Source organism: Dicentrarchus labrax, unplaced genomic scaffold (assembly GCF_905237075.1).
Source record: "Dicentrarchus labrax unplaced genomic scaffold, dlabrax2021, whole genome shotgun sequence".
Classification (NCBI taxonomy): domain Eukaryota; kingdom Metazoa; phylum Chordata; class Actinopteri; family Moronidae; genus Dicentrarchus; species Dicentrarchus labrax.
Window position 1 is genome coordinate 17,876,091 of NW_026136722.1, and position 27,194 is coordinate 17,903,284.

At 40.3% G+C, this 27,194-nt stretch overlaps 2 protein-coding genes and 1 long non-coding RNA gene across 3 annotated transcripts; 2 read left to right on the forward strand and 1 right to left on the reverse strand.

Annotated features, from left to right (window-relative positions):
- Window positions 1–600: 600 nt before the first annotated feature.
- Window positions 601–3,899, reverse strand: tmem100a (transmembrane protein 100a). Its single transcript, XM_051388688.1, has 2 exons — window positions 3,691–3,899; window positions 601–1,966 (listed from the first exon to the last, which is right to left on the reverse strand). The coding sequence occupies exon 2, from the start codon at window positions 1,875–1,877 to the stop codon at window positions 1,473–1,475; it is 405 nt and encodes a 134-aa protein (XP_051244648.1). The 5' UTR covers window positions 1,878–1,966; window positions 3,691–3,899; the 3' UTR covers window positions 601–1,472.
- Window positions 3,900–5,545: 1,646 nt separating this feature from the next.
- pctp (phosphatidylcholine transfer protein) lies at window positions 5,546–11,912 on the forward strand. The gene is made up of 6 exons (XM_051388674.1): window positions 5,546–5,723; window positions 7,129–7,246; window positions 8,420–8,499; window positions 8,626–8,797; window positions 9,540–9,607; window positions 11,065–11,912. The coding sequence occupies exons 1-6, from the start codon at window positions 5,595–5,597 to the stop codon at window positions 11,137–11,139; spliced, it is 642 nt and encodes a 213-aa protein (XP_051244634.1). The 5' UTR covers window positions 5,546–5,594; the 3' UTR covers window positions 11,140–11,912.
- Window positions 11,913–13,240: 1,328 nt separating this feature from the next.
- On the forward strand, window positions 13,241–26,206 carry LOC127356711 (uncharacterized). The gene is made up of 3 exons (XR_007882048.1): window positions 13,241–13,335; window positions 17,099–17,183; window positions 26,026–26,206. It is a non-coding gene; the product is annotated as an uncharacterized LOC127356711 (long non-coding RNA).
- The last annotated feature ends 988 nt before the right edge of the window (window positions 26,207–27,194 follow it).

Consider the following 27,194-nt stretch of genomic DNA (forward strand, 5'->3'; position numbering starts at 1 on the left):
GTGACTGGATGAACAATCTGTCTATCACCGTCTATCAAGTGAACTGAAGCCAGCTGGAAAAGAGCGACAGCCTTCATCTACAGTTCTGATATAACTGATGCTAGCAGCATTTACACTAACCTCTATGGGAGCAGCTTTTCTCGCTACGTCCCACCCAGCGCCCACACCCCTGCCAGTACTTCCTCAAAGGACACTGATTGGTCACACAAACCCATAGATTGATGCCTGGCAAGATTGATTCTACGTGTGATTTTGTGATCTTGCGAGTCCAGCTTCCTCGCAAGATACCGACCAAGGTCCCATTCCAGATTGTAGGGAGGGTTGAATCGGAGATAGATCAGCTCCTGTAGTCTGGACCCGGCTTTAGTGAGCTTTAGAGGTGATTTACTTTTGAAGTTTCGACACAGCTACGCTAGCTGCTTCCACATGTTTCCAGGATTTATGCTAAGCTAGGCTAACCTTGTCCTGACTCCAGCTCCACACACAGACACAAGAGTAGTACTGATCTACTCACCTCACTCTCACGAAGAAATCCAATCAGGCGTATTTCACCAAATGCAACTCTTGAATATATCTGCCCCAACAATCTGAAACTCACTCTTCCCGTGTATCAATGAGTTTATTGAACCTCATAACGTCCTGGTAACAGTTAATACATGCAAATGATTACATCAAAACAACAACATATGCTACAATAATATCCTTTTATAGTATGGAAGTACACTGGACAGTAAGTGATCATCACCCAACAAAACCCGACATAGGCAAAACTACTCAGAGTTGTGGACGTGTCACTCATTTCATTTGTTAATAGATGTCTTGTAATACGGAATATGATGATTATGAAGGATCAAAGTGCTTTAAGAGAATATATATTTACGGTTAAATATTCTCTCTATGTATAATATCATGTGCCCTCTAATCTGAACGACGTATATCGGCAGATTTTAAACACAATCCTCATATCAAGTACCATACTTCCATAACAGGCCATTCACAATCCTTCCCTGTGAGATGAACACTTTATTAAACAGATACGTCCAAGTTGAAGCATAGTAAATGAGGCATGAATCATTGTCCTGGATTTTCCAGTTTCCTTCTCCTTCCCTGGGCATTTTCAAACCACAATCCCTCCCATCACAATCAAAGCCGCCGCATCCAACATCGGATTAATGGGAGACTTCCTCTACATCGCTTCGCACAGTGGTAATTCATCTTAATTGTGATACATTCCTTTTGGCTGCGTTCCCGGCTCACCAGATGCTCAACGTCTGTTTGACAAATAAATCCCTTACAATGTCTTCAAAGCTTTAAGTTCTGGGCCTTGAGAGTCTGCGGTCAAAGCTTTTATAGGTCGGAAATCCAAAGCATGCTGGACAACATCTGTCCACAGCTGGTTCTCCAACTCAATCTCAAAATCAGGCCTTTTCCCAACTCACAGAACCAGGACACTTGTCGTCCAAACTGCTAGTTCAAGTAAAAATACTCCTCTGGTTCGCGACCAGGGCGGTTTGGCTCTCCCGTCGCCTCTCCTTCTTCCTCTCCAGTCTCATCTTCCAGCAGACGACGCTGGACGCTAAGAGCACCAGCCCGGCCGAGAGGAGCACCAGGCCGAAGTAAGAGATGGTGGATCCGTGCGAGTTGAAGCTGTAGGCCACGGCGGTGACCACGATGCCAGCGATGAGGACCACCACGCCAAACGGGACGGTGCAACGGTAGCAGGACAGCTCTGCCCCGCCGGTGGCTGCCGCGAGCTGGACTTCATTGACCAGGGGGATGTTGACCGTCGTCGCAGGGGCTGCGGGACACTCGTTGTTGTTGGCCTTCTCTGGGGTCACTGGCGTTCTCATGGCGTCCTTATTAGCTTCTTCTGGCATTGCAGGATCAAGGAGCCTTCTGTTAACCAACCACAGATGGTCCCTCGCCGTTGCCCTTTTACCTCTTTTCCTTGCTAGGGTCTCCCAGTCTGTGCGGAGAAAGAAACCACTCATTAAAGCAGTGAAAATGCAAACTGGTTGCACAACTTTGGACACAGTTTTCCAGAAGAGACCTCCCAGATGTTTTTTCTCAAAATTCAACAAAGCATTTCACAATTCAGCACCACTTTCCTTGAGCGCCACCCGCTGCTTTGAAGTAACCTCTTTTTCACAATCGCAGCCGCCTCCTGACCCAGTCAGAGTTGTCTGAATGACGCAGGACCACTCAGCCCAGCACGAGCTGAGACATTCCCTGGAGAGCGCAGGATATGACATTACAAACTGCTCCGTGAAATGCGAGGAGCTTCGAAATCACCAGCAATTTCACAAGCACTCATTCTCACCCCCCCTCACTCACGTCTGCTGGGTGGAAAGCTGTGATTTAGACTCTGAGTGACAATACATGGGCCGGACAGCGACAGTTATACCTTCCATCACTGTCAGGGGTTTAAAACACTTGCTATTAAATCTTTAACGTTTAGAGAATAGTAGTAACTGTGGAAGGTGGTTTAGACAGACTCTAGACCAGTGGTTCCCAATCTGGGGGTCAGGCCCCGTCATGGGGTCAGAGCCATAGCTACTGAGGGTATCCTCTGTGTTTTGGGGAAAGTTTGGGGGAGTTTAAGCAGCCTGGGTGGAGTATACACTTTGGAATCAGTCAATTAAATCACCACCATGTGTCATTTTTTCAGCTTTCCCACCAGGATTTTACTATAATAATACTAATAAGACGAATAGGTAACCAGTTTATTAAGTAATTTTAAGCAAAAATGCCAAACATTTGCTGTAACAGCTCATCAAAAGTGAGTGTTTGATGCTTATAGGATTATAAACTTGAATCTCTTTGAGTTTTGGACTGTTGGTTGAATAAAAGAAGGCATTTGAAAGCATCTTCTTTTGCTGTGAGAAACCAACATAAAAACATTTTTCACCATTTTCTCACATAACGATCGATTGAGAATATAATAAATAAATGATGGTAATAACAGTTTGGACCTCTGTTTCAGAAAATAATGGTTGCATTATGTTTACCAAGTAAGTATTTCTGCTGCATGAAATAATGTTTAGGCTATTTAATCTGGCATTTCTCAAATCTTTGCTCTTTTCTTATTCAGTAGACTCAACAACTGTTCTAGAGGACAGGCGCAAATTTGAAACAGGTTTGTAATCCCTATGACTCCCTTCAGAGAAAATCTTTGTTCTCTTTGTTTTTAAGTTACAGTTGGCAGAGAAAACCTATTACAGAAGTCACTTTTATTCACACTTTAGTGACTTCCTCTTAATAGCAGCGTAACACAGCAGCAAAAGCCCTCACTTGGAAATCAAGTGGAATTTGTGTCTGTGAACATTTAAAGAAAAAGAGGCATTCAAGGTCCAAGATGTGAAACAGATACAGAAGGAAACTGTCTGAAGCTCTAACAGTCCACATTACAACCAATGATGTTTCTTTTCCTTGCTCTTTCTGACAGGTGTGCTGCATTCAGTGTTTGTCCAGGCTGCTGTCACTGTCACTGTCCATCAGGCACTAACAGTATGATTGTGAAAATCCTTTTAAAATATCATTAAACGAATGTGCACCAGCAACCATGTAACCTGTCTCTGTGGTCCCCTAACAGAATGAATTAAACCCACACTTGTTATGTGCAGAGAGGTGAATGTCCCCGACAGAAGCAGACAGACAGACAGACAGACAGACAGAGGAGAGGTCCGTTACCTCACAGCCGTTGTCCATGTCGCTCCTCCGCACTGGGACCGGACTCATGAAACATTTATTCGGATTCATGTGGTTCAAAGTGAGCTGCTGTTTTCTTCCGAGCTGAGCCAAACAACAAGCAGGAATCTGACTCCCATTCATCCCCCCCTCCCCTCTGTGAGGCGCTCAGGTTGGAGCTGCTGGCCGGACTGCTGCCATCCTCATTCAGAACAACTATTTCAAGTATCGCTGACGGGGGGGGGGTGAAGTTGAAATCAATAGGGAAAGGCGTAATTTCCGGTCAGTTTCAAAGTAAATCTCCCTTTGCTGCCAGCATTTGTTGCGTGTACTTTCAGTTCCTTGGATGCATTTATTTTGTAATATATCAGTCTATTTCCGGTTTCATGGCCTGACACTGGAGCCGGTGGGAGGGTAGGAACTCTGCACACTATAGAAATCAGCTCACAGTTTCATATTAGACAGATTAGAGATGAATTTATTGCATTTTTTGGGGTATTTTTCGTCTGTTATTGTGGTTTAATTTTACTTGCCTCAGTGCACCTCAGTTGATGTCTATCTGAATTCAACTTTTAGCTATCTGACTATAGTGAGAGACCACAAACTCCCACTGGACGTACCCAGAATGGTGACAAAGACTCACAGACAGTTTATCTCCATGTGCAAGATTTATTTGCATCACACTGGATACAAGCAAACCGAGCTGTCCCAAAGAATGTGGCCCCCCCCCTCCCCCCAAGGATGTCTGTTGGCGACGACTAATGTCTGACAAACAATAGTTATAACACATCTGAAGCCCAACGCTCCCCCAGACAGCCTTGGTCTTTGGTATGTACTTAACTCATAGCACAATGAATAACAACTCTCCTAACATGAGTGAGACGTAAAAATAAACATGGAGCAACACAACATAATACAGTTTGCTTCATGTTCACAGAACCCTGAATGCATTTTCCCATTACACTGTATTTCTTAGTGACCATATTTCTTGTTTGAGTGCATCATATCCAGCTTCTGTTACTGATACTAATGCTCTTCAATTGTTCCGTATACTGTACTAAAGTCAGTTATCATTGGAATAATACTATTTATAAGTGATGAATGTGTAGGAATATGTATAATCTGCAGAGTAACTACTCATTATATCACAAATAAGGTAAGGTGTTTCTTTATTGATCCCCAGAGGAAACTCAAATTGGCCCAGCAGTACAGGGGAGTGTAGTGCAAAGAGTAAATAAATAGAACAAAATACTATGTAAATAAATTATATACATTATATATTGTAATAAAATAGAGAAATATAAATGTAGAAGAGTAAAAGCACAATATTTCCCCCTGAAATGTAGTTGAAGAATAAAGTAGCATAAAATTTAAAGACTCAAGTAAAGTTAAGTAACTCAAAACCAGTGTTGTAGTAGAGGGTATAAGCGGTATATTTTTTTCCTAGGATGGCAAAGGCATGGCATAGTTAAGCCACTTTTACTAGTAATTTTAAGTGACTTTAATTTAGTTTTGTAAGTTACAGAAACATTCCTAATCAATAACTTTTTACTAGGTATTTTGGTTTCACGGTACAAATAAAAAATTACAAAATTAAGTAATTCTCACTTAAAATGACCAAAGATACCTGATCAAGAATGTTATTTTTAACTTACAAAATTTAGTTTATCTTACTTAAAAAAATGAATGTAATCAGTTTCACTTTTTTTTTTTTTTTTGTTAAATTAACTTATATAGTTTTATAATTAATTGTTGACTGCTCAGAACTGCACAGTAATAATGCCCAAGGACTAAATGCACTTCTTCTTGTACTAGCACTACTACAGTGTCTACTTCTACTGTTTTATTGTGAAGGTGTGACCGGAAGCCGCGCTGGGTGACAGCTGAGGTGAGAGAGAGGAGCCGTCATGTCGCTGCAGTTCACAGATGAGGAGTTTCAGGGAGCCTGGGGGGAGCTGGACGAGCCGCAGCTGGAGGGAGGATGGGAGCTCTTCACGGAGACGATGGGAGTGAAGATCTACCGGCTGTATGACAAGGTACCGAGAACGAATCAAAGTGCTGCTTTACGACCGGAAGCTGCAGCTAAGGACTGATGTGTGTGTGTGTGTGTGTGTGTGTGTGTGTGTGTGTCGGTTTCCCCTGCAGACCCGGTAGCGTCGGTTTCATCACCGATTTTATTTTCCTTACAAAATGATGTGAGATGTTTATCTTTTATGTGACTTATATTGACCAGGTTGAGAAATATCCGGAAACTGAACGAGACCTGGTTGACTCAGAAACCGGCTTTACCGGTCGTACCAAACTCCATTCATAAATCTGTCATTTTAAGGTCGCCTCGCCTATGGGCACATAAGCATAGCTCGTAGGACCTGGTTGCACACATGTATGAATTCAGAAGGATCCACTCTTCAGCTCGGCACGCAGCTCACGCATCAAGACAGTAGCTTTTAATTCATTTTGACCGAAAGGGGATCAAAAAGTAAATAAATAAATAAAGTTCATGCATGCATGAACAAAACTGTCATCGAACTGAAATGACTACTGCAAACACGTTATATGAATTATCAGACAGCTATGGGCACCTGTGTATCTTTGCAATGTGCTGTATTTTATGAAAAGAAAGTTCCTAAATGCATGCCATTCATGGTTTTTGCCTTAATTTGAAGGGCCAGGATACTTTATAGCCTATTTAATAGTTATTAACTACATTTTACCCACATTTTATAACTAATTACTGGATAAAACTAATAAAGACAAGACAAAACCTATTTTGTACCATAAATATCAGTGTACACATGTAAATCCTAGTAAAAAAAAGGACAAAGTCAAGTTTAAACCATTTTATTCTTCAAGCGGCCATTGTTATTTGTAGTTCATTGGAACTTATACAAGAGACAAGATTGTTGGCAACAATACAGGGATAAGTCATTTTCTTACTTTGGTTGGATTCTGCACACACAAACGTAGGAATGATGTGATGGGACACTGCCTGCTTCCCTTTAAACCCCTAATAATGCACAATGCTACTATCAAGAAGGTAGTATTTTAAGGGTATCTAACATTTATTTAAGTTTGAGGCCTTATATGCTGTCAACTGCCAAGGGAAAAGAAAGAAACCTTAAATTGACGTTTTTGTGAATGGAGTTTGGTTTGACTTACAAGTGGCCGAAAGCATGCCTACGTGACTTACACTAAACCAGCGTAGACGTTCAGTTTGTCATTGTTTATTGTGTTTAAGTGTGAGAGAGAGAAAGCATCCTCTGACCCGTTTTCTGCACGTTTGACTCAAACCCAGCACGCTTCCTCACTCGCAGTGAGAAAGGGTGGAAACGCAGACTGGCTCTAATCAGAGTCGTGTGCTTTCGGGGATTACTTGCATACTGTGGGTGTGGCATGCAGCCTGCATTTGGAAGAGAGAGAACTTTCATGTGCTGTTTTCAGGAAACTGGACTTTATGAGTACAAAGTCTTTGGTGTGCTCACCACCTGCACTGCAGAGCTGTGTGCAGATGTCTACATGGACTTGAAGTATCGGAAAGATTGGGATAACTATGCAAAAGGTAAAAAAAAAAAAAAAAAAAGAAAGGATAACAGGATCCTTTGCCATCCAAACCAACTTTCCCTTCATATTCTCTGTAGTGAGTTGCTAATCATCATGGATCAATTACACATGTGTAGCCTTCTGTCGTCATTGTCTGTTCAGTGTGTCTTTTAATGCTCTGCATAGAAAGGCATTGTTTTATACACTGAAGTAACCTTTTTAAATGTTTTGTCCTCGTCTTCATGCACCTCTACAGTAACCTGCAGGTAACATGTTGTTGCCGTAGTCACATACAGTATGTAGCTCCCTACTCTGTCAAAAAACAAATCCACACCTATCAGGTGATTTTAGTAGTAATGTTAGCTGAAGTAGCTTTTTTTCCTCCAAAATATGTTTTTTGGGATAGTCGTGTTGTCTGTGGTGGTAGTAGAGTATTATTGTATTCACTATAGTCCCCCCCCCCAAAGACAAAGTGGAGTTTAGACTTTACAGTGACGAGTACTGCTGACATATTTGACCAACACAAACTACTATTTACATAAAGATTAGTTGTTACTATCTAAATATTTACATACTAATGCTCATATGCTTAAATTAACTCAGTACATAAGTTACTAAAGTCAACCACACTTCATATTATTGGAATAATATTACTTATTACTGATTAATTAATATGTAGGAATATGATCTAATTTATAATGTTACATAACATTAAAGTTTTACTTCTGGGTGTAACTGTTTTTGTTATTTCGTGCCACTGGTCAGCGGGTGTCACTGATTGTTACCATGGAAACACGTCTCTTAAGAAGAGAGAAGGGAAGAGACTTTTTTTAATAAATAAGCCGGTTTGTGGAAGTTTTGTGCTAAATTTGTTCATTAGCGTAATCTAAAGGCATGTACTGTACAGTTTGTCACACAGGTTTGATGTGGATCAGGAGAAACTGTACTGTACTGAACAACTTGAGCCTACAATTTTTCTTTCAATTAAATTGGTTGTAGGCAGTATTTCAGGTGTTTGCCTCAAACTTTATCCGAGAAAATCTCAGTTTCCTTACCATTTCCTTTCCTTTCCTTTCCTTTCCTTTCCTTTCCATAGAAACCATTAAAATCCTGTTTAAATGTTTAATTTACATCCAGTTACCTACAGCTGATGTTTTTATTTAATGTTTGTCATTTTTTTTTTTTTATTCAGAGCTCTATGAGAAGGACTTCAATGGACAGACCGCAATCTACTGGGAAGTAAAATACCCATTTCCTTTGTCAAACAGGGACGTATCCTTCTGGTCCACATACATCCAGTGCACAGACAACTCATGGACAAACTAATTGAGTATTGTTTATAGAGACTATAATGGAGAGCATGTTTCAGATTGTCTTCCCTAACAGCTCCAACCTCAGTATGTGTACATGAGGGAGCGGAGAGACCTGGATGTGGACGGCAGGAAGATCTGGGTGATCCTGGCCAGGAGTTCCCCAGATACACCGTGTGCAGAGAAGAGTGGCGTGCTGCGGGTCAAAGACTACAAGCAGAGCGTCGCCCTGGAGAGCGATGGAGCCGGTGGAACTAAAGGTAACGCGTGACGGGAGTGAATATCAAATGGTTAGCTTTATGTTGTGATGTTGACTTGAATATTTTTTCCAATATTGCTATAAATATACGCAATAACACATAAATAATCAAGAAGGTTATATATGAAACTCACTTGCAACTAGATGATGCACTAGAGCACCAGCATCTCAGACAAAAGAATGGACTCCATTAACAAAACCAGTCATTTTACCTCGCAGATAACCATAAAAACACATTTCCAACAATCACCAACTCTGGTTTGGTCAATCTTAAATTCACAGAGTTCGATGAGAAATTGCTACAATGGCTGCTATGTAACGTCAGCTAATCCATGGGGACAAATGCACCTGTCATATTACGTCCACTAAAAGTTATTTTCAATCAGACAATGTCTGACAACATCTCAGAAAGCATTCCCACCAGACTCCATTGACAAAAGCAGACCGGCTCTGTCAACAAACCACAGAGAGGCTGCGATACAACACAGGCAGAGGGAGTGAGACACCCTGACTCCAATATATCTTTACATAGAGAATACTTGTTATCTGATACATTGATGTTTTAAATCTCATATATAACATTTAATCAGAGATAGAGATTTTCATTGAAATTGGCTTGAAATCGGTAGCAAATAATAAATGTTGCATTTTACACAATTTAACATTTCTTAGATAAAAAAAAAAAAAAAATCATTGATTAATCAACAACAAAACATCAAGAATGAACATGTGCTTGGTTTCAGTTTTCATGAACTACTTCGACAACCCCGGTGGCATGATCCCTACCTGGCTGGTGAACTGGGCAGCTAAGGTGAGTGTTTTACTTAAAGCTCCATTTTACTGCAACAAAAAAACATCACAGCTTTACATAAAACCTCTTTAAACCTGAATAACCCATTAAGTAGCTTAAGGGGCCTCGCTGAACAGTTATAGATGGTAACTGAATTTCCACAGTGGGATTAATAAAGCATAACTTCAGTTTTGACTGTGTTTTGGAGGTAAAATAACAATATAGTGAGCAGCAAATCCCCCTTGTAACTTATGCTTAATTTACAGTAGAAAGTAATGGTTTTAGTTCATGTAAACCAGATTGGTCTGGAGATATTTCCCAACAAAGACGGGGATTTGTGCGATTTGAATGGCTGCCTATGGGGATTATGCTTGCTCAGCTGCACAAGGAAAATAAAAAAGCCACAGTGACAGATCTTTTTTCCTCTTTCTTTAACAAAATGGTGCATCGCAACCAACCTCTTACAGCTCCATTCTGAATCCTCCTGCTCTCCATCAGTACCTTGACTCTGTTGTTAGCCAAAATCAGAGTTTAGTTGTTCTCAGTTACATGATTTCCTGTTTCTCTTGTCAGACAACTGAAAGAGCAGAGATTCTCTGTCCACATTGAAATGTAAGGATGGTATTTTTAGATTTATCTACTCTGGGGAACAATTACGAAAACGCCTGACAGACAGGTGGCCATGAAAGGTGCTTTCAATTTAGTTGACTTAATGTGGATGTGCACATTTAAGCAAGGACGTGCACAGATATCTTGAGGGGCAGTTGCTTTAACCTGAAAAAATAATGCTGTCTACATAGCTACCCATGAATGTGACAAGCTTTTTATGTCTCTCGACCGCCTCATCTCAAAAAGTACTTAAAGTTGCAGATTTATGCAGATTTAACTTCAGCAGTGTTGGGCTGTTTGTATTTGCAGCCCCAACTGTTCAGCCAAAGACGACAAATGGGCTGCTGCTCGCGCAACTTTAGCTCGGCCTTGTGCACGTCCTTGTCGAAGAGTATCTGTTCCAAAAGATAAACAGCACTTAATGGTTCTGTTGTTGTTCAGGGTTAGAGGACAACCTTGTTAAAAGAAAGAAAAGCCTTTAAATAGCACAAAGCCTAAAGTGACAGAGAAACATTTGTTCCAAATATTCGGACGGTATTAAGTATGCAGACTTAAATGAGCTAAAAGGAATATTCAAACTATCGCTGACATGTGGAAGTCGTGAGGACATGTTTGCTGTCGACCTACTCAGACAGGTCTCTGATGAGGTCTTTTAAAGAGGGTGTTAAAAGGGTTCACTCACAGGCCTCGGAGAGCTCCATCCCTCCGCCTGCTCGCTGGTTTTCTGTCCTTATTGTTAGCAGATGTGCTGCGGGGGTGATGTCAACAGCTGCTCTCCTCGTTGCCCCTCCTGGGTGGGTCCCTCTTGAACACGTGTTTGTGACGCTCACTGACAGACGCTTTTCTTCGTGTGTTTGTTTCTCGTGCAGAGCGGGGTTCCAGGTTTCTTAACCGACATGCAGAAGGCCTGCAGCAATTACAGCAACTACTGCCAGAAGAAATGAACGCAGCTGGCGGGACAACGGCTCACGCACGAGGGCTCACTTTTACTTTTCCTGTTTTGTTTTTGGGAGTTTTTTTAATGTACAATCAAATTTGTCTTTTCCGTTGTTGGGTGAATGTGGCATGGCTACTTGTCGCTGTAGCATGCTGTTGACTCAGGCATGACGTGCATGACTTGCCACCCTCATTAACGGGCTGGCGTGAAATCAATTCTGTTCCATTGTGCTGTATTAACGAATACTGTATTGTCTTTTCTGTGCAGTCACTGTAAGCTCCAGTCCCTCCAGGGTGTGGTTCATAGAAAATCCTCCGTTTTGTACGGTAGTGTCACTTTGGGCCCTGTGTGGTTAAAATTGCAGCTTCTTGCATAAGATTTCATCTCTTGTTTGTTTAACGTCACATTTCCTATGTGACAGATGCAATATAAATTGATTTATTGTATGTTTAGTCACACTCCAATCCTCTACTGTCGTCCTCTCATGTGTTATAATGGAGCAAAAATGACAAATCTGTACTTTTAGAGGAATGCTGTCTGTTGGGTTTCTTGTCCTTTCTTTTCATGGGGTCATTATGTATGCAAAGATTTATTATGGGTGTGTGATGGTCAAAGACACATACAGTATCTGAGGTCATACTGTATTGATTTAGGCTGTACCTCAGTACCTCAGAGCTCCTGTTGATGCAGGTGAATGTGGTTTTATCTGATCATTTAAAGCCTATTACTGTGTAATACTGCTGTGTTATTGAAATGAATAAACTTTTAATTGAAATTTAAGGACCGTCTTTTGCATTTTCTACACCCACATCTGTCACTTACAAGTACAATGATCATCTTAAAAAGGGCTACCATGGTAACCACTGCAAACACTAATCACTGCTAAGCAATGCACTGACATTGATACAGTCTAGGTACACCTATAAACTAATACAGTGTAATACAACAGCAATGCTCCATCATGAAGGTTATAATGTTCAGTTTTTGTTGAAAGTATTTTAGAGAGGCCACACCTTCCCTGATGTACCAAAATAATTACACATTTTAACTTTAACTTCAAAATACCTTTAGTATAACTGCTGAGGCACCTCTTAAAACAGACACTGAATGTTCAACATGAATGATTTTTAAACACATTGTAAATATCTGAAAACTCCAGACTTATTAATAGGTGAATTCCCGCACAGGCACATTTAAAGACAGCCCCCTTTGCTTGCATGGGGTCCTTACAGTCACAATGAATCCCACTGCTTTTCTTGCCAAGACACCTATCCTGGCCAGCAGGAGGCGCTGCTGCAGGTGAGAACTAAAGGTAGTCTCAGTCTGTTCTATTCAGTCACATGTTCGTAGACTATAGATAGAGTATTATATGTGTTAGGTATGATTCATTTATAGAGTCAGATATTAGCTGTTAAAACTCAATGGCCACAAACGAACGGTCTATGAGGAAATACAGTTTGGTCAAGTCTAATGCAGGCTAGCATTAAAAGCAGCAGCACTTTCTGTCAGTGTGGTAACCTCAAGATGACAGACAGATGTGTAAAACTGGTCCAGCTGGACTAAAATACCTCGCTAACGGGGCCATTTATACAGTTTGTTTTTAATGAGTTACTTGCTACATTTAGTTAAGATAATATAACATTTGAGATTGAACAGGAACATTATTCTGACATACATTTCCTTTAAATTGAATCAAGTGGTGGCTCTGTATTAATCACACAAACAGAAATATCTGTGGCGTAAGTTAACAACCTCAACTATTCCCAATGATTTCACTCTAAAGAGTGATATTTAAACAATAGTCAGTTAAACACTGGGATTAGTCATACATAGACCTAAACAACGGTGTGTGTGACAGCAGTGCTTTCTCCTCCTGGTTATAAGAGCTCTGATTAGAGGCAGACTGAGTTCACCTGCGTCTCCAGACAGCACAGGTGTGCCCCGTTGCTCCTCCCAGAGCTCAACGGGGTAAAGCTGACAGGGAAGAGCTTCAGCAGCAAGGGTTAGACACTAACATGAATACAGTGTGAACAGTATCAGATGGATGTAATAAACAGATATACAGTGCAGGTATTAGTAATGGGACAGTGGAGCCAGTGACGCAGAGGCAGTACTATCAGAGAGAGTCCTACAGAGTCACAGAGCTCAATATCAACATTTTATTTCTGGAAGAGGCCTGACGAGCTTTAACAGAACCCACAAGGTAACAACACTGAACACTGTTTCCAAGGTATACGACATTTAAGGTCAGTTCGTATAATCAGTATTTCAGCTGCTTAATGATACAATTTTTAATCAGTTCCCCCAATGTGCAACCCAAACAAACAGTGTACATGGCACACAGTGTGTCCTTACTTAACACACAATGAATATTTTATCACAAGTTATAGCATCTCTGTTAATTCTTCACTTATTTTATATGTTTTTTGCATTTTAATGAGTTGGGGTCAGGAAATCTCACAATTCAACTATTATTTTGTCAAGTATGTATGTTTTTGGATGGCCGTGATGATTGGAGCCTCCACCGGAATGAAGGCATCAGCCAAAAACATTAATGCTTGTTGTTTTTCTGCATTACAAAATAAGAAATATAAAGTGAATATCAAGAGTTTATCTTCAGATGGGGATGTATTGATCTGCTAAAAGTCACAAACATCACTTTCCCAAGGTGACATCTTCTAATTGCTTGTTTTGTTGGACCAACAGTCCAGAATCCAAAGATAATCAATATATAAGCATATAAAATGGAGAAAAATCCTCACATTTGTGTCTAAATAATAAACACGTGGGTGAAAATGTATTTTCAGCAATGTTAATGATCAATTCAGAGATTATACTTTTAGAATTGGATGAGAATGGAAACCTAAAATCGAGTCAAGTTCAGTGCGATTAAGTATTGATCGATCACAACATGTCCATCAGATTTTAAATTAAAGACATATAGTACAAACCCACATCTTTCTGCCTCGGAGGAGTTCTCAGTGCAAACAATGAATTACAGGGTCATTTCCTTGTTGCCCCTATAATCCTCCTGATTACTCCTCCACCAGAGTTAAAAGTGGAACCAGGCCAGAGACCTTTATTCCCCCCCCCCACACACACACTGGGACACACCCTCCCACCACTGCCCTGTTTTTTTTTCTCTGCTGATCAAACTGAAGTGTTGGCCCAGATGTTTCCTGAAGGAAGACGCTGGTCGTTGTTTCCTATGAGCTCAGTCTGCTGGTGCTGTACTGATGGTTTTGGTGGGTTGGGGTTAATGTCTGTCTGCACTGATGGAGCGACTGCATCTTTTACTGTTCCAGATCAACATGTTGTGTTTAAAGGGAGATCGAGTGCTATCAAAGCCAACTTAAAGGACTAGTGTGTTTGATTTAGTGGCATCTAGCGGTGTAGTTGCAGATTGCAATAAACACAAACGACCCGATCTAAAGCCACTGTTTGACTTCCAGGGGCAGACTGTAGATAAAAAATAAAACCTCACAATGATTCTTATCTTAAGATGATTACACGCTAATGAAAACATACCTATGAATTGGAACAAAACTCCCCATGCACTGCCATAAACATATATCCTCCTCGATGTTGCACACTGGACCTTTTTTAAAGTTGTAGTTCAACATGTACAAAACCAATCCTCAACTTGTATCAAGCCTGCATTGATCACGTTAAGGATTTAGATTGCACAGACGATGAGGTGGGTGACTGATGATGATGATAATGATGAAGACTAGGCCAAGTATTTGTCTTTAACATGCAAACTCAACCTCACATTGGGAAAACGTCCTTATGACTTATGCTTTTTGGAATATAATATTTTACAGTATATACTATACTGTTGTATTCCACAAACTCAGGGTCCTAATGAGTCCTGGAATACCTGGGAAAACCTGGAGATTTAGAGACTAGTTTTCCAGACATGGAAACACTTGGAAATGTATTAAAATGACCAAATATCCTGGAAATAATCTATATTGTCCTGGGAAACTGTAATTGTATTTTAGCCCCTCACTATGGTAACCTGAAACCTTGACCACCATTGTGAGCAACTGTTGTCCTGGAATTGATTTCTTAAAGAGTGGGAACCCTGAAACAGCTTACACACATTTTACAAACAGCTTATTGGTTTACTAAAAGTACATTATTCATGTACAATTTGGATTTGTAGAAGGAGATAATTTGGGGTTATGTGTGTCAGTCAGGTGCAGAGTATGCCTCGTGCTTATGGATGCATTGTGAAGTTTGTCTCGATGAAAGTTCTTCCATTATATCTGCTCAGTGGCTTTAGATACACTATAAAGCTGAATGAGGATGCATTTGCACCAGAGTTTAAATCAGCTGGCAGCTCAGACAGAACTTTGATGTTTTTACGCCCTCTGCTGGTGGAAGTTGAACATTGACTGTCTGGCCCATACAGTACTGTAGTGAGAACAGTCAGCTGTACTCTGAAGGACTACATCAATCTCAAACTCTTCAGTGTGTCTAAATATCATCGATATTCCACATTTAATTTTCTGCTATAAACACTGCTTTAATGCAGCCCGGGGATATTTACATTTATCCTGTAGATAGATTATTTTGTCCAAACTGATGTACAAATGAGGTGTAGCACAAACTACAGTAGATCAGAACCTCAACACAACATGTTCTGTCTGACACAAGTGACACAAGTCTGCAGGTACATGATAGAGAGATAGACGATGGAGAAGAATTGAGAAATGATGTAAGGACTCTGCTATTGAAAAACATTTACCATTAACAAAGTCCATGCTATAATATTAGCAGGAAAAGGTATTACAATATATGAACAGGAAACTGAAGGAAACAACTGAACATTACATCATACAATTGGATACAACAAACATATGGGGGGGGAGACACACAATCTGTAGACAATTTACTAAAATAAAAAATGTCCATATATTAGACGTTATAAATGTTTTATTGTAATATAAAGACAGTGCTCAGACATACCTCTTTGCATTCAGTGATATTTGTTGTTGTTGTTGTTGTTATGAGAAACCTTCAAAATAAAGTGAAAATGACAAAGTATGATATTATTTGGCTAAGATATACAATTGTATTGCTGAGACTCTAACAGCATGTATCCTATTGGTAGATATTTTAGATCCTGTCGCATAGAGAACATTTAACTAAACAGACAATTTCGAAAGGGAAAATGTTGTCAGAAACTTTAGTTTTCATTTTAGAGAAGTCAGCGAGTGAATTATTAATGTAACAGAGGTTTTCTCTCCGGTAGCGATGTTATATGTTAACTGAGTGATTGGATCTGAAATGGTGAGCTCTAGTTTCAACAAAGCTCTCATCCGTTTGTTTGGGAATAACAGTGGTAGCAGTGACAAAAATCAGACGCTTAGATCCCTCTTTAATGCAACATTTTATCCCCTGGAATGTCTTGGGTGAATAATATTCAGTCCTGGAGTCTTTCCACTGCCAGTCTTTCACAAATGGAAGACAAATATATTTCTTGGCCGGCCGTTGTGTTTCAGAGTGAGGTTCTTTTGATTGGTAATATACAGGGCTAATTAGCTTAAGAAAGTGATATAGTTTTTCTGCTGGACTGCTGCTCCCCCTTAACGTCAGCTCAGATTTCCCAGGTGCCTCGCTGTCTGCCAGAGGTAACAAAATAATGGCTCTGCTTGGAAACCTATTTTTCAACGTGTTTTTTTTTTTTTTTGTGACTTTTTTTTTTTTTAATAGATTACTATTAGAGATATTGGTGGACTCCAGGGAATCCTTGACCCTGAATAGGCTTTTATGTGTTTTCTTCTTTTCGTACTCTCTGCTGTGCTAATCAGCTGCATTTTGGTGGAAGGCCCTCTGCTCCATTATGCATGCAGATTCACATGAAAGCTCAACGTGAGCCCATTTCATAGAGAGGGGAAAACTGAAGGTACCCATTTCACTGCTTGAATTTCTGGGTTGTTTTTTTTTCTCTGCCACAGAATGAAAGAAAATGCAGCTATTTCCTGTGAAGTTGGGACACTCCGATGGCTGACATTCCTGCATCCAAACCTCAAGTGTCACGGTGTAAGTACATCAGTTAACATCTCAAGTAGTGGGGCAAGTTTGTCATGAATACAGTATACATTTCTCTGTTGTTGATGGCTACCACGGGGCACATGCAAAGTGTTGTCTGACCACATCTGAAGGCACAAGTATTTATAGCTATTCAGAGGGGGGGGGGGGGACCAAGCCGGCAAATGGAAAATTAATCCTGGCCCAAAACTGCAGTTCCTCAAATGGCCACTTGAGGTTGGCTCCAAAAGCAAATCAATCTCCATAAGATCCTATTATTAAAACTGGTACAAAAACTGGTTTTCACCTCTATAGCTTACAAACAGCTATATGTTCATGACAACTGTACATTTTTATTTAACTTGCCCTTTATAAATCAGAGTTAAGAGAGTGGCTGCTTTGAGTGACAGGTGGGTGCTGTTACAGGCGGCTGGTTTCAGCAACCAGGCTTCATTCAGCTCCACCCTCAGCTCCGAGTCTCTGCCAATTTCTGGATTAGCTGGCAGAGTCAGGACCGCCAAGATGGGCGACCACTCAGAGCTTCACAAACGGCTCTTCAGAAACCTGTGGGTGACAGCATGGAGACTACGTCCATATTTCACACAGCCTATGGTCTGTCCTCAAAGAAATTCATGGTGTTCACACTCAGTTGTACCAACAAGTGGTGGGAGTATAGTTGTATCTGTAATAGCTCGAGACAGAGGTTCAAATCTTGCCTTCTTTATCACCTGGATAATCGTTGTGTGAGGTGGGATTGTTGGATTGTCTCCTTGGTAAGAATGAAAAATCCACCCTCTTTGTATTTATCTAAATAATTTGTCTCTTCTAGTAGCTGTATAGTTGATCAAGAGATCAGTGAACTGTTCAGTGCAACGTCTAACAGCACTTCCCATAATTCAGCAGAAGCTCAACAGAGTTAAAATCTCTGGTTCACTTTTTATCCAAAGAAAATCAGCCGCCAGTAGAGCCGCGTGTTGAGTTTTTGTACCGATACAAAACATTTTTTGAGGTCTTAGTTTGGGGACTGCAAACATGTGCTTAATGCATCAGTATTAAATGAAGATCTGAATGAAATATTCCTAATATATTAGGAAAATATCTAAATAAAGGATAAGGAAACAAATATATGACGGAGCATTATATGCCAGATTGTTCAATACCGATGCATCCCCATTTACATTCATATAAAGTACTTTTAACAACAGCTCTGTCTATGTACTCTTTTTGTCTACATGAAAAAGTTCAACTACATGCTTTCTGTCACTCTTTAGTTTCCAGTTAAAATAATAATAAAAATATAAACTACATAATTATAAAAAAGTTTTCATTGTAGACATTTTTGGCTCAGTCCTTCAGGGTTTAAAAAAAAATCTGAACTAGAAAACTTTCAACCTCTCTCGCCCCAAGAGCAATTAATACATTCAGCCCATCTGTATTGAACGCAATAAAAAGAGAAAAACTTGGCTAGATACCAGTTGATAATGTTCTGGTGCCTCCCTGACATTCATCTTCAGGCTGCACAAGTTACATAATGCCGTTTTCATTGCAGTCAACCAGCTGGATGTCAACATTAGTAACTGTAGCACAGCTGTATTTCTCTTGCCAGTCTTCAGTCGAGTAAATCAAACACTGAACATTTGGAGGTAATTCAACCTCACTGAATGATAATTCATCAAACTGCACTGAGCTTAAGTGGTTATTCAGATGAGTGGTTTCCTATAAAAGAGGGAGTTGTCTTCAGGCGGTGTAATTTAGATATGATCTATGTGTGCATTTAGGAAACTACAAGAAGGTCATGCTTTCTTTAAAACCGCTCGCACTTAAACACAACTATAGATTCTACTTTATGCTTCTCATTTTTTGCAATGTATCAAACAAAGAACCACACGACTTTACGAGCTGTCGTTCACACTTCTGTATGTACATCTCAATAAAGATTGTAGTCAATCGGAAAAACCTCAAACCTCTAAGATTTGATATTTGTCTCTGAAACAGTTTTTCCATCCTCGTTCTTGGCAGACAGACGTGCTACAGTGCCAGTATTTTGTACCTGCTTAATGAATGGCCTCTTTTACGAACGCACAATATTGTCTCAGCCACTCACCTGCTATGAATGTCCGCCTGAGGCTATTTAGACTGGACATTTTGGATCACGGTGACTTTAAAGATAATGTCTGAGTTTTAAAACAACAATCATTCAAACTAGCGTTCTCAATTGGTTTTTGTAAAGATCTCCGTACTCATTGACACCCCCGAGCGGCTAGAAAATGATTCAATCTCTTCTTCTTTGTTCTCTCTAGGATGGCAAATAAAATAAACTGTACACAGCTAACATGTGATTAGCAATTAGACAGACTAAATAGTCTTAGTGTCAGCTTGTTAAACCTTCCTTTTGTTTCCTCTTGTTGTCAACTATTCTGTGCTTTAACACAATAAAATTGACAGTTCTCATTTCATGTTCTGTCAGAACACTTAAAGGTCCAGTGCGTAGGATTCAGTGGGATCCAACAGTGAAGTTGCAGATTGAAACCCAGCCTTCAAAGTGTGTAGAAAATACTGTGGCTGCAAGACTTGTGGGAAAATCTAGAGCTAGTGTTTGTTTGTCCATTCTGGGCAACTGTAGAAAACATGGCGCTTCAACATGGCGGACTCCGCCACTCTTAGAGGACCCACTCTCTCTGTAGATAAAAACTGTTCATTCAAAGGTAACAAAAACACAACAATTGTTATTTTCATATTCCATTTACACACTGGACCTTTAATAGACAGGAAATAGTAATTTGATCTGAGGCCATAAATACTTAACCAGGGACTCAATCAAATCATCTATCACAATTTCTCTAAAAGTTATCTAATAAAACTAACACAAATACAGTTTAAAAAAAAGAAAACTCAATGCATGACTGGCTTTATTTACATGTATGTATGTAGAAGATTAGATGCAACAGAAACTTTAAGCACAGCCTCCAATCATGCTTACACTAGCCCAGTTTTCCTTATCTGCACTAAAAGCACGAGGCAGGAGTTGGAGATAATTTTCAGAAAGCTCAGTTCTTGGGTGCGAAAAACACCTGCTTAATATGGACACAGGAGCTAAAACTGAGGGAAAAAGATGGCTTTTTAAATTTAGCCAACTCAGTGTGGATCTTACACAATAAGAAAATATGTTCTTGCAATGATGGTAGAAGCTGTTTTGTGAAATGAAATTTGGAGACCTCAATCAGGCTGGAAAGGTGCTTATTTTGACTTTATCATCCACACACTGCTCTGTCCTGTGAGGTTGGTTCCTTTTTTTAGAGTTTGTAGTTTTTGTCAGAGGCTTTTGAGAAAGAAAACAGTACAACAGTTTCTGTTAGTGGTTTCCAAAAAACAGCGAGAGGCAGATACACTGCAATTAAGACGACCACCTCTTTACAGAACACTTACAGTGAATGCATTTCTAAATTTAAAAGGCTGCTTGTCTGTGCTGGTATGGATTTGATTGCATAACAGTAATGCTGCACGGTTAATGCCAGCTATTTGTTTTGTTTTATTTATGTTTTTTTTGCTTTGCGTTCATTAAAAATAATTGTGTTTTCTACCGTGCATACCACAGACTGGCACCTCCTCCGAGTCGCAGCTCCTCTCTGGGCCAACATAAGCCCTGCATACCAAGGAGGGACTACTTGTGTTTACCTCTCCTTACCGGCACAGACCGACGGCAGACTGAGGGTCCTCTCCTTTTTTTTTTTTCTTCTTTTTTCTCTTCTGTGGTTTCTGGCAGCCAGCGCCAGATTCCTCCATGTCTATCACTGCAATCAGCAGGCCAGACCCGCAGTCAGCCAAGCAGCTTGAAACAAAGCAGCATGAACGGCTGAACGTAAAGTAGGTGAAGCGTTTCTTTTTGGATACTGAGAGGAAGAATCTGTGCTTTCTCTCTCGGCTTTCCGCTCTTTTGTCATCGGAGGACAGTCCTCCTTCTCTTTCGTGATAAGCCAAAGTGCAGCATGCATCATTTCCTCCTCAGAAGAGCAAAACTCGTCCTACAGTGTGTTTTTAAGACCATGAAACCAACCGTGAAAAAGTCTGTATATTTTCTCCATGATAGTGTAGGTGCACTAGGTGTGTCCGACTAAACTTTCAGCACCTCAAATTATATCATTACCCCTCCTGGATGATTTCTTTCTTCTTTTGTTTCTTTTGCTTAACCATACTCCTAAAACCAAAGTACGTGCTGATATGCTAAGTGTCTTATTTAAATAGCAGAGGGTGTAAAGCATGCAGAAAATAAGGGTGTTGGTTAAAAATGCATGTAATGCAGAGACATGTTTACCGAGGAATGATAAATAGCATGATTTGGGCTGGCACCATCCAAGTGCTTTTCTTGGAGCACAGCTTTACCTTCAGTGATTATTTGGATTAGACTAAATCATACTAATACCCTTCAAGAAACAGCAGAGAAATATTAGACCTGCAGTAAAACCATGTGAAGGTTTTCTCTTTGAAAATGAAACAAACTTTTGACCTGTGACCTGTGTCGTATTTCTGCAATTTTTGTGAACAACCTTTGAAAATGTAAAAAGTTTAGTAGGCAGGTTTAATTACGGAGCACAATTTTTACACTGAAGCAAGAATAAGACTCTACGCTATCAGCTCTTTAATGCGTCATATACTGGCTTTAAAAACTAAATTGTGATTTGTGTTTTCACTTTATTACTCAATCAGATATTGTGGGTGTATCGGCAGTTTTCTGTTGCTTCTGGTTATGTTAGCCTAAAAAATCTGTAATGCAACAGACGTATCTGTCCCGTCTACGCCATTTTCAGCCAACAAGTTGCTGTTGCTGGGGGTCGACGGCGATCCATCCATCCATCCATTTGTGGTCATTTCTGTTATGATTTCACTGGTGCTGGCACTGGAAGATGACGTCCTCATTCTTAATCCTGCCCAACTGGCTCAGTTGTTCTATCCATTAGAAATAACATGAAGGAGAAAAAAAAAAGAAAATAAAAAGTGTTTTACATGCTGCTGTAGTGGTAGTCAGCTGTACCTTACAGACGGTCCCTTTATGCTGGATTGTGCTTGTCAATTTTCTTTATTCTTCAGGCTCAACACCGACTTATTCTCCTCGGTCAGGGGTCAACAACCTTTACTATGAAAAGCTAGAAGAAAAAAAAAAAAAAACTGTCTAGAGCTGCAAAATATATTTAACCTCATAATGCTCATTTCTCACTACAAATCAAATATGCGGGTTGGGGGCGACCTGGTAGCTCACCTGGTAGACCTGGCGCCCCAAGTATGACTCAATCTATGGCCCTTTGCTGCATGTCATCCCCTCCCTCTCACCCTCTTTTTCACTAGACGGCAATAAAAGCCCAAAACAATATTAAACACGCTGCTAAGCCAGCAGCGTTGGTGGCGAAAGCTACCATATCATTCTCTATTTTCCTCAGAGACTTTATTTTATTTGCATTTGGAATCCATAGCGAGCCTAGCTAGGGAGACTAGTAGCCACCGCTATTGAGGTTGGGCAGAATAAAGAGGAAATGGTGCCAGTTCAGGACATATTGTATGATGCACGTTTTAGCAATTTTTCTATTTGGTATGTAATGGCTACATATTTACACAATTAGAGAATGTAAGAATAACTTTAACTTTTCAGAGCCACAGGGAGACCCTGGAGTGGAGTTAAGAGGGTTGCCAACCTATCCTTGGCTCATAATAAAAAAAAGTGATTTAAAAAATAGAAATAAAAAAATAATTTCAAACTGCAAACCTACACCTAACTTTCTTTAATTGTCTCATTCAGCCTCAGGTGGCACTTCAAGCCTCTGGTTTGTTGCTTGCTGCATTTTTACACCATCATTATCAAATTAACCAAGAATGACAATGTGCAACAGACACCAAGGACGAGAAATTGTTTCATGTGCAGATAACAATCTCTGCGTCTCCTCTGCTATTTGGGCTCCTTGAACTCGGCACTTTCTATTAAGCAGTGAAACGGTTTTAAGAGAAATGTTTGTTATTTCACACCAAGCGCACGGAGCCAGCAGTAAACCCGTCTGTGAACTTAAGTGCTCTTCTATAAACTTCTCAACAGTGTATTCCCTAGTAAAAAAAAAAACTGCTGTGTTGGTCAGAGATGGATAGGGAGCATTTTGGGACCAATAAACCCAAAATACACAAATACCTCAAATGAGATGTCTCATTGTAGCCTCCAGACTGATTTACTGATTCCCGGAATCAAAGGCCGCTCACCCTCATACCGTCGCGTTTCACAAACAAAGTGGGAGTCGGGGGGGAGGACACACAATGGCTGGGACAATATTACTGTTATTATCATTCCGCTGTTGTTCGCACCGCACTATCAACTCACTGGTAATAGATATAATTCATGTGCTGCTGCAAGAAATCCCTTTTTAACTTGGCTTCTGAAAAACCCATCATGCAGAACCAAAAAGTGAAAAAAAGAAATTCAACTCGAGGCTGAATATTTGTGCTTTTAACCTGTTGGAAGACCGCAGAGCTCATTTTGTGGCTTCTAAAAAATATAAGAAAAATGAAAGATGAAGCTCTGACCTGATCTCTCCGTACAACGGCGGTAATGAGCACTAATGACTGCTCATCCTCTCCCTGCTCTCCAGTAATGCACTTAGATATGATTGAATCCTGCTCTTCGTCGGCTCTTTCTCAGACACACGCCTGCAGAAGTACCCCATTACAAACCCAGTTAACTGCAGTAATCTGGGGCCGTGGCGGGAGCACATCTTGCAGTGTCATTAATGCCACTGCTCATTACGGCTTCGCCCTTGAATCCACACACGCCGGCAGGAATCGAAAGTGTTTCACGGCTGAAGCCATGGTAACAGGAATCCTGCCTCTTTTTACTTTTTCCTGGGGAAAAAATGCATCTTAATTGACCGTATCGCACACTCCCGTTTGCCGTTAGTGTCAGCTGCAGAGCAGAATCATATCTCCACTTATTTTTTTTATTTATCTGGCCTGATTTCACGTTGGCTCTGCAGTGTAGCGCAACCGTCTGCATCCACAAACAGAACTGAGTTAACAAAATGAGACTTGTGTACATAAATTATTCAACCTACCTCAATTTAATCTGGTTATTTTGTCAGCATGTTTTTGGAGTCAGGCGATAGGCCGAGGTCCAGGCTCTAAGGGTTTCCTGAGCTTGGCACGTACCGGCTCTGCCGCCGTTAACTTTGTGTTTGTAATTAGTTTAATTCTACAGTTATTAAGCCGTCTCACAAATACCGAAAGGAATTCGAGCTGCAGACTGGATTCTCACAGAGCTTGTCTGGATGAGTCTGGTGCCACGGTTCTTACGTGGGATGATTCCACATGTTGTAGTTTGTTTAACTGTCAGTGGCACATGCACGCTTCAAAATAAGGATATGTACACAATCGCCAGAAGGCTGAACTGTACAAATATTGTGAGAAGGAAAATGCTCGACCTTGGAATACCAGTCTTCACAAGAATCACGGGATGAGTCGATCTGAACTCTGAGCTTGTTTAAAGAAATTTTAAATAGACTTTGGATAGAGAGGCCCCCCTTTTTTTTTTTTTTTTTGAAGTATAATAACATCAGCCCCTTCCATGTTCACTGTTATGCATTTTATCATAGATGAAAACCAGCCCCTTTATCTCCACATGCATGTTTCTTCACTCTGTTAATTCAGAGTTACTGATACCTTTCTGGCTCTCAGACTGGAATATAATTATCATGTTATCCCTGGCCTTCTTGGATAAGACAGATGCCAATGCGATGCCCGTGTTTTGGTATAGATAACAAATATTAGTGATTTCAATACTTTACCTTGAGAAATATGTTTTTTTCTGTTCAAAAGATGCCAAGGCTCTTGTCAAATGTTAAATGTCTGAACACAAACAGCCATACAACAACTTTGCCTGAATAAAATCAGCCTAAAACTGGCAGAGGTTTGACTTCTCTGATCACAGAACAATATGAGTCTACCAGACATATTTTGGTCCGTACCAAAAAAGTACAGAGGTTCCGTAAACAGTCTTGATTTTAAAATGATTGTGAAATCTGATCAGACTTTAAACATGAAGATAATTTCCTTTCATCAACTGAGATTATATGAAGGTTTGAGCAAACAAAACTCTCTCCCTGGTTAAAACAAACCTGCATCTAATGATTATTTTCATTATTATTTTTTTGACAAACCAGTTCATCCCATAATCCCCGTACATTTACAGAGCCCAGTGTGACATCTTTAATTTGCCTGTTTTTGTTTGACCGACTGTCCAAAGCTCCACAGTTTTCAGTATATAACGATATAACATTGAGAGAAAAGCAGCAATCAATCAATGAATTGTTTCAACAGTAAAGGGAGACATATTTCATAAATGAGACCATGTGTCTTCTCAAAATCCTTGATCACGATCTGTCAACAATCTGAATGAGAGTTCATTCAATTATATTTCCCAAAAAACAGAGTCAGGAAAGAAGGATCAAACGCAGCATAATGATTAATTTAATGTAGAGTCGTGTTCTTTCTGTTCCATTTCCTTTTGTTACTCTAATTTCCCTTTTCCGCCTGGATTACTGTAACGAGCTGTAACGTTTATTTTAAACTAGCACTGATGTGACAGATAAGCTCATCTTTGAAGTGACAGGCGGTTCATCATTTCCTCGAAGAATATACGGCACCGATTACACGCGTTACCGTATAATCTGAACTCTTTAAGTGGTTTACCTGCCGCCTGCTCCGTGCGCTGGTCTGGATTTGAAGTGGATTGAGAGGAGCAGCTTTGCCCTTTGTAGTCCCCAGAGAGGCCGGGGTTGACAGGGCTTTGTTTAGTCTAACCCACAGTGTGCTTCTTCTGCTCCTTAAGCCTTTGGAGACGCCAATCTCAGAGTGTCTGAATGACCGGCAGCACATCATTCACTGTCAGCTCAGCCCAGAGTCTACTGCCGTACCTCAGCTTCTCGACCAGCGCCACTGTCCAGTCCACTGCCATCGATAGACATCAGTCAGGAATGTCACCGGGTCAGATCTGAGGCATTTGGCAGACATCAGTTTATGTTACACCTTCAGAAATTACTGAACTTTTTCCTGATTAACATTTTTTTGTTGATCAGTGGGCAATTCAACTATTAAGTCTAACTATTAAGAAGTTCTATTTAAGCAGCACAAGTGAAGTTCTGACTCTGAAGGCTAGAGCCTGGTCCAGTCTGCAACTTCTACTGTGTGATGTAAACACTGAGAACAGACTTTACAGGGAAGTAGAAGACATCTTGTGTACAGCAGGAAAACTTCAGTAAAGACATTTGCATATTCATAGATTATCAATTTATTAATCAGGTAGATGGAGTAGATGACCCCCCCAAACATAGCAGACAAACGTTATTGTTCCAAGCAGACTATTTGTATATATGTCTTAATGCATGTCTTGAGCTTCAATAAAAGACTAAAAATCAATTTTTACTAGATATGTATTTATATTTGGCTTAATGATTGCCTGAATGTTAAAGTCTGCCAGTAAGTGCTGACTTTCATCGCCATGTTTAGGAAGGAGAGCACAGTACAGAAAGAGACTCCCCGCCAAGCAGAATCAGAAAGACAATAAAAACAACCCGACCACAGACTCCTCAGCTTTCACCGTCAACACTTCCCTGTCTGTCCTCACCAGTTCGGCCTGTTTGTTGCTCCTGTGAAATGGGTTACAATATTAAATACATCAGTTGTGCAGAAGAAGCCACGCTGTCTGTCAAGCTGTGACTGTCGTAACTCGGCCTCCGTCTCTGGGTTTCTCCTGCAAACTCTGCAGAGGCCAGAAGATTGAGTGCCATTGTTATTTTTAAAAACTCCAAAGGGAAAAGAATGGAAGTTTGCACAAAGCCTCAAATATATTACCTTTTTTTTTCAAACCTTTTGCCCCATCGGGCCACCATCAGCGCTCGGAAAACTGCTCAAATGATTCCTAACGTGATCTAAAAGCCCCTTTTCTTAGATTTCATGCACGATTAACTGATGTCTGGCTTCTTTTTCATTTTTCTTTTC

What these genes read in the sequence shown, in the direction of transcription:
- tmem100a (XM_051388688.1), bottom strand. Translation starts at nt 1,877, where the DNA reads ATGCCAGAAGAAGCTAATAAGGACGCCATGAGAACGCCAGTGACCCCA.
- pctp (XM_051388674.1), top strand. Translation starts at nt 5,595, where the DNA reads ATGTCGCTGCAGTTCACAGATGAGGAGTTTCAGGGAGCCTGGGGGGAG. An exon ending in TCTACCGGCTGTATGACAAG is followed by an intron (nt 5,724 to 7,128) that starts GTACCGAGAACG and finishes TGCTGTTTTCAG; the next exon opens with GAAACTGGACTTTATGAGTA. An exon ending in TTGGGATAACTATGCAAAAG is followed by an intron (nt 7,247 to 8,419) that starts GTAAAAAAAAAA and finishes TTTTTTATTCAG; the next exon opens with AGCTCTATGAGAAGGACTTC.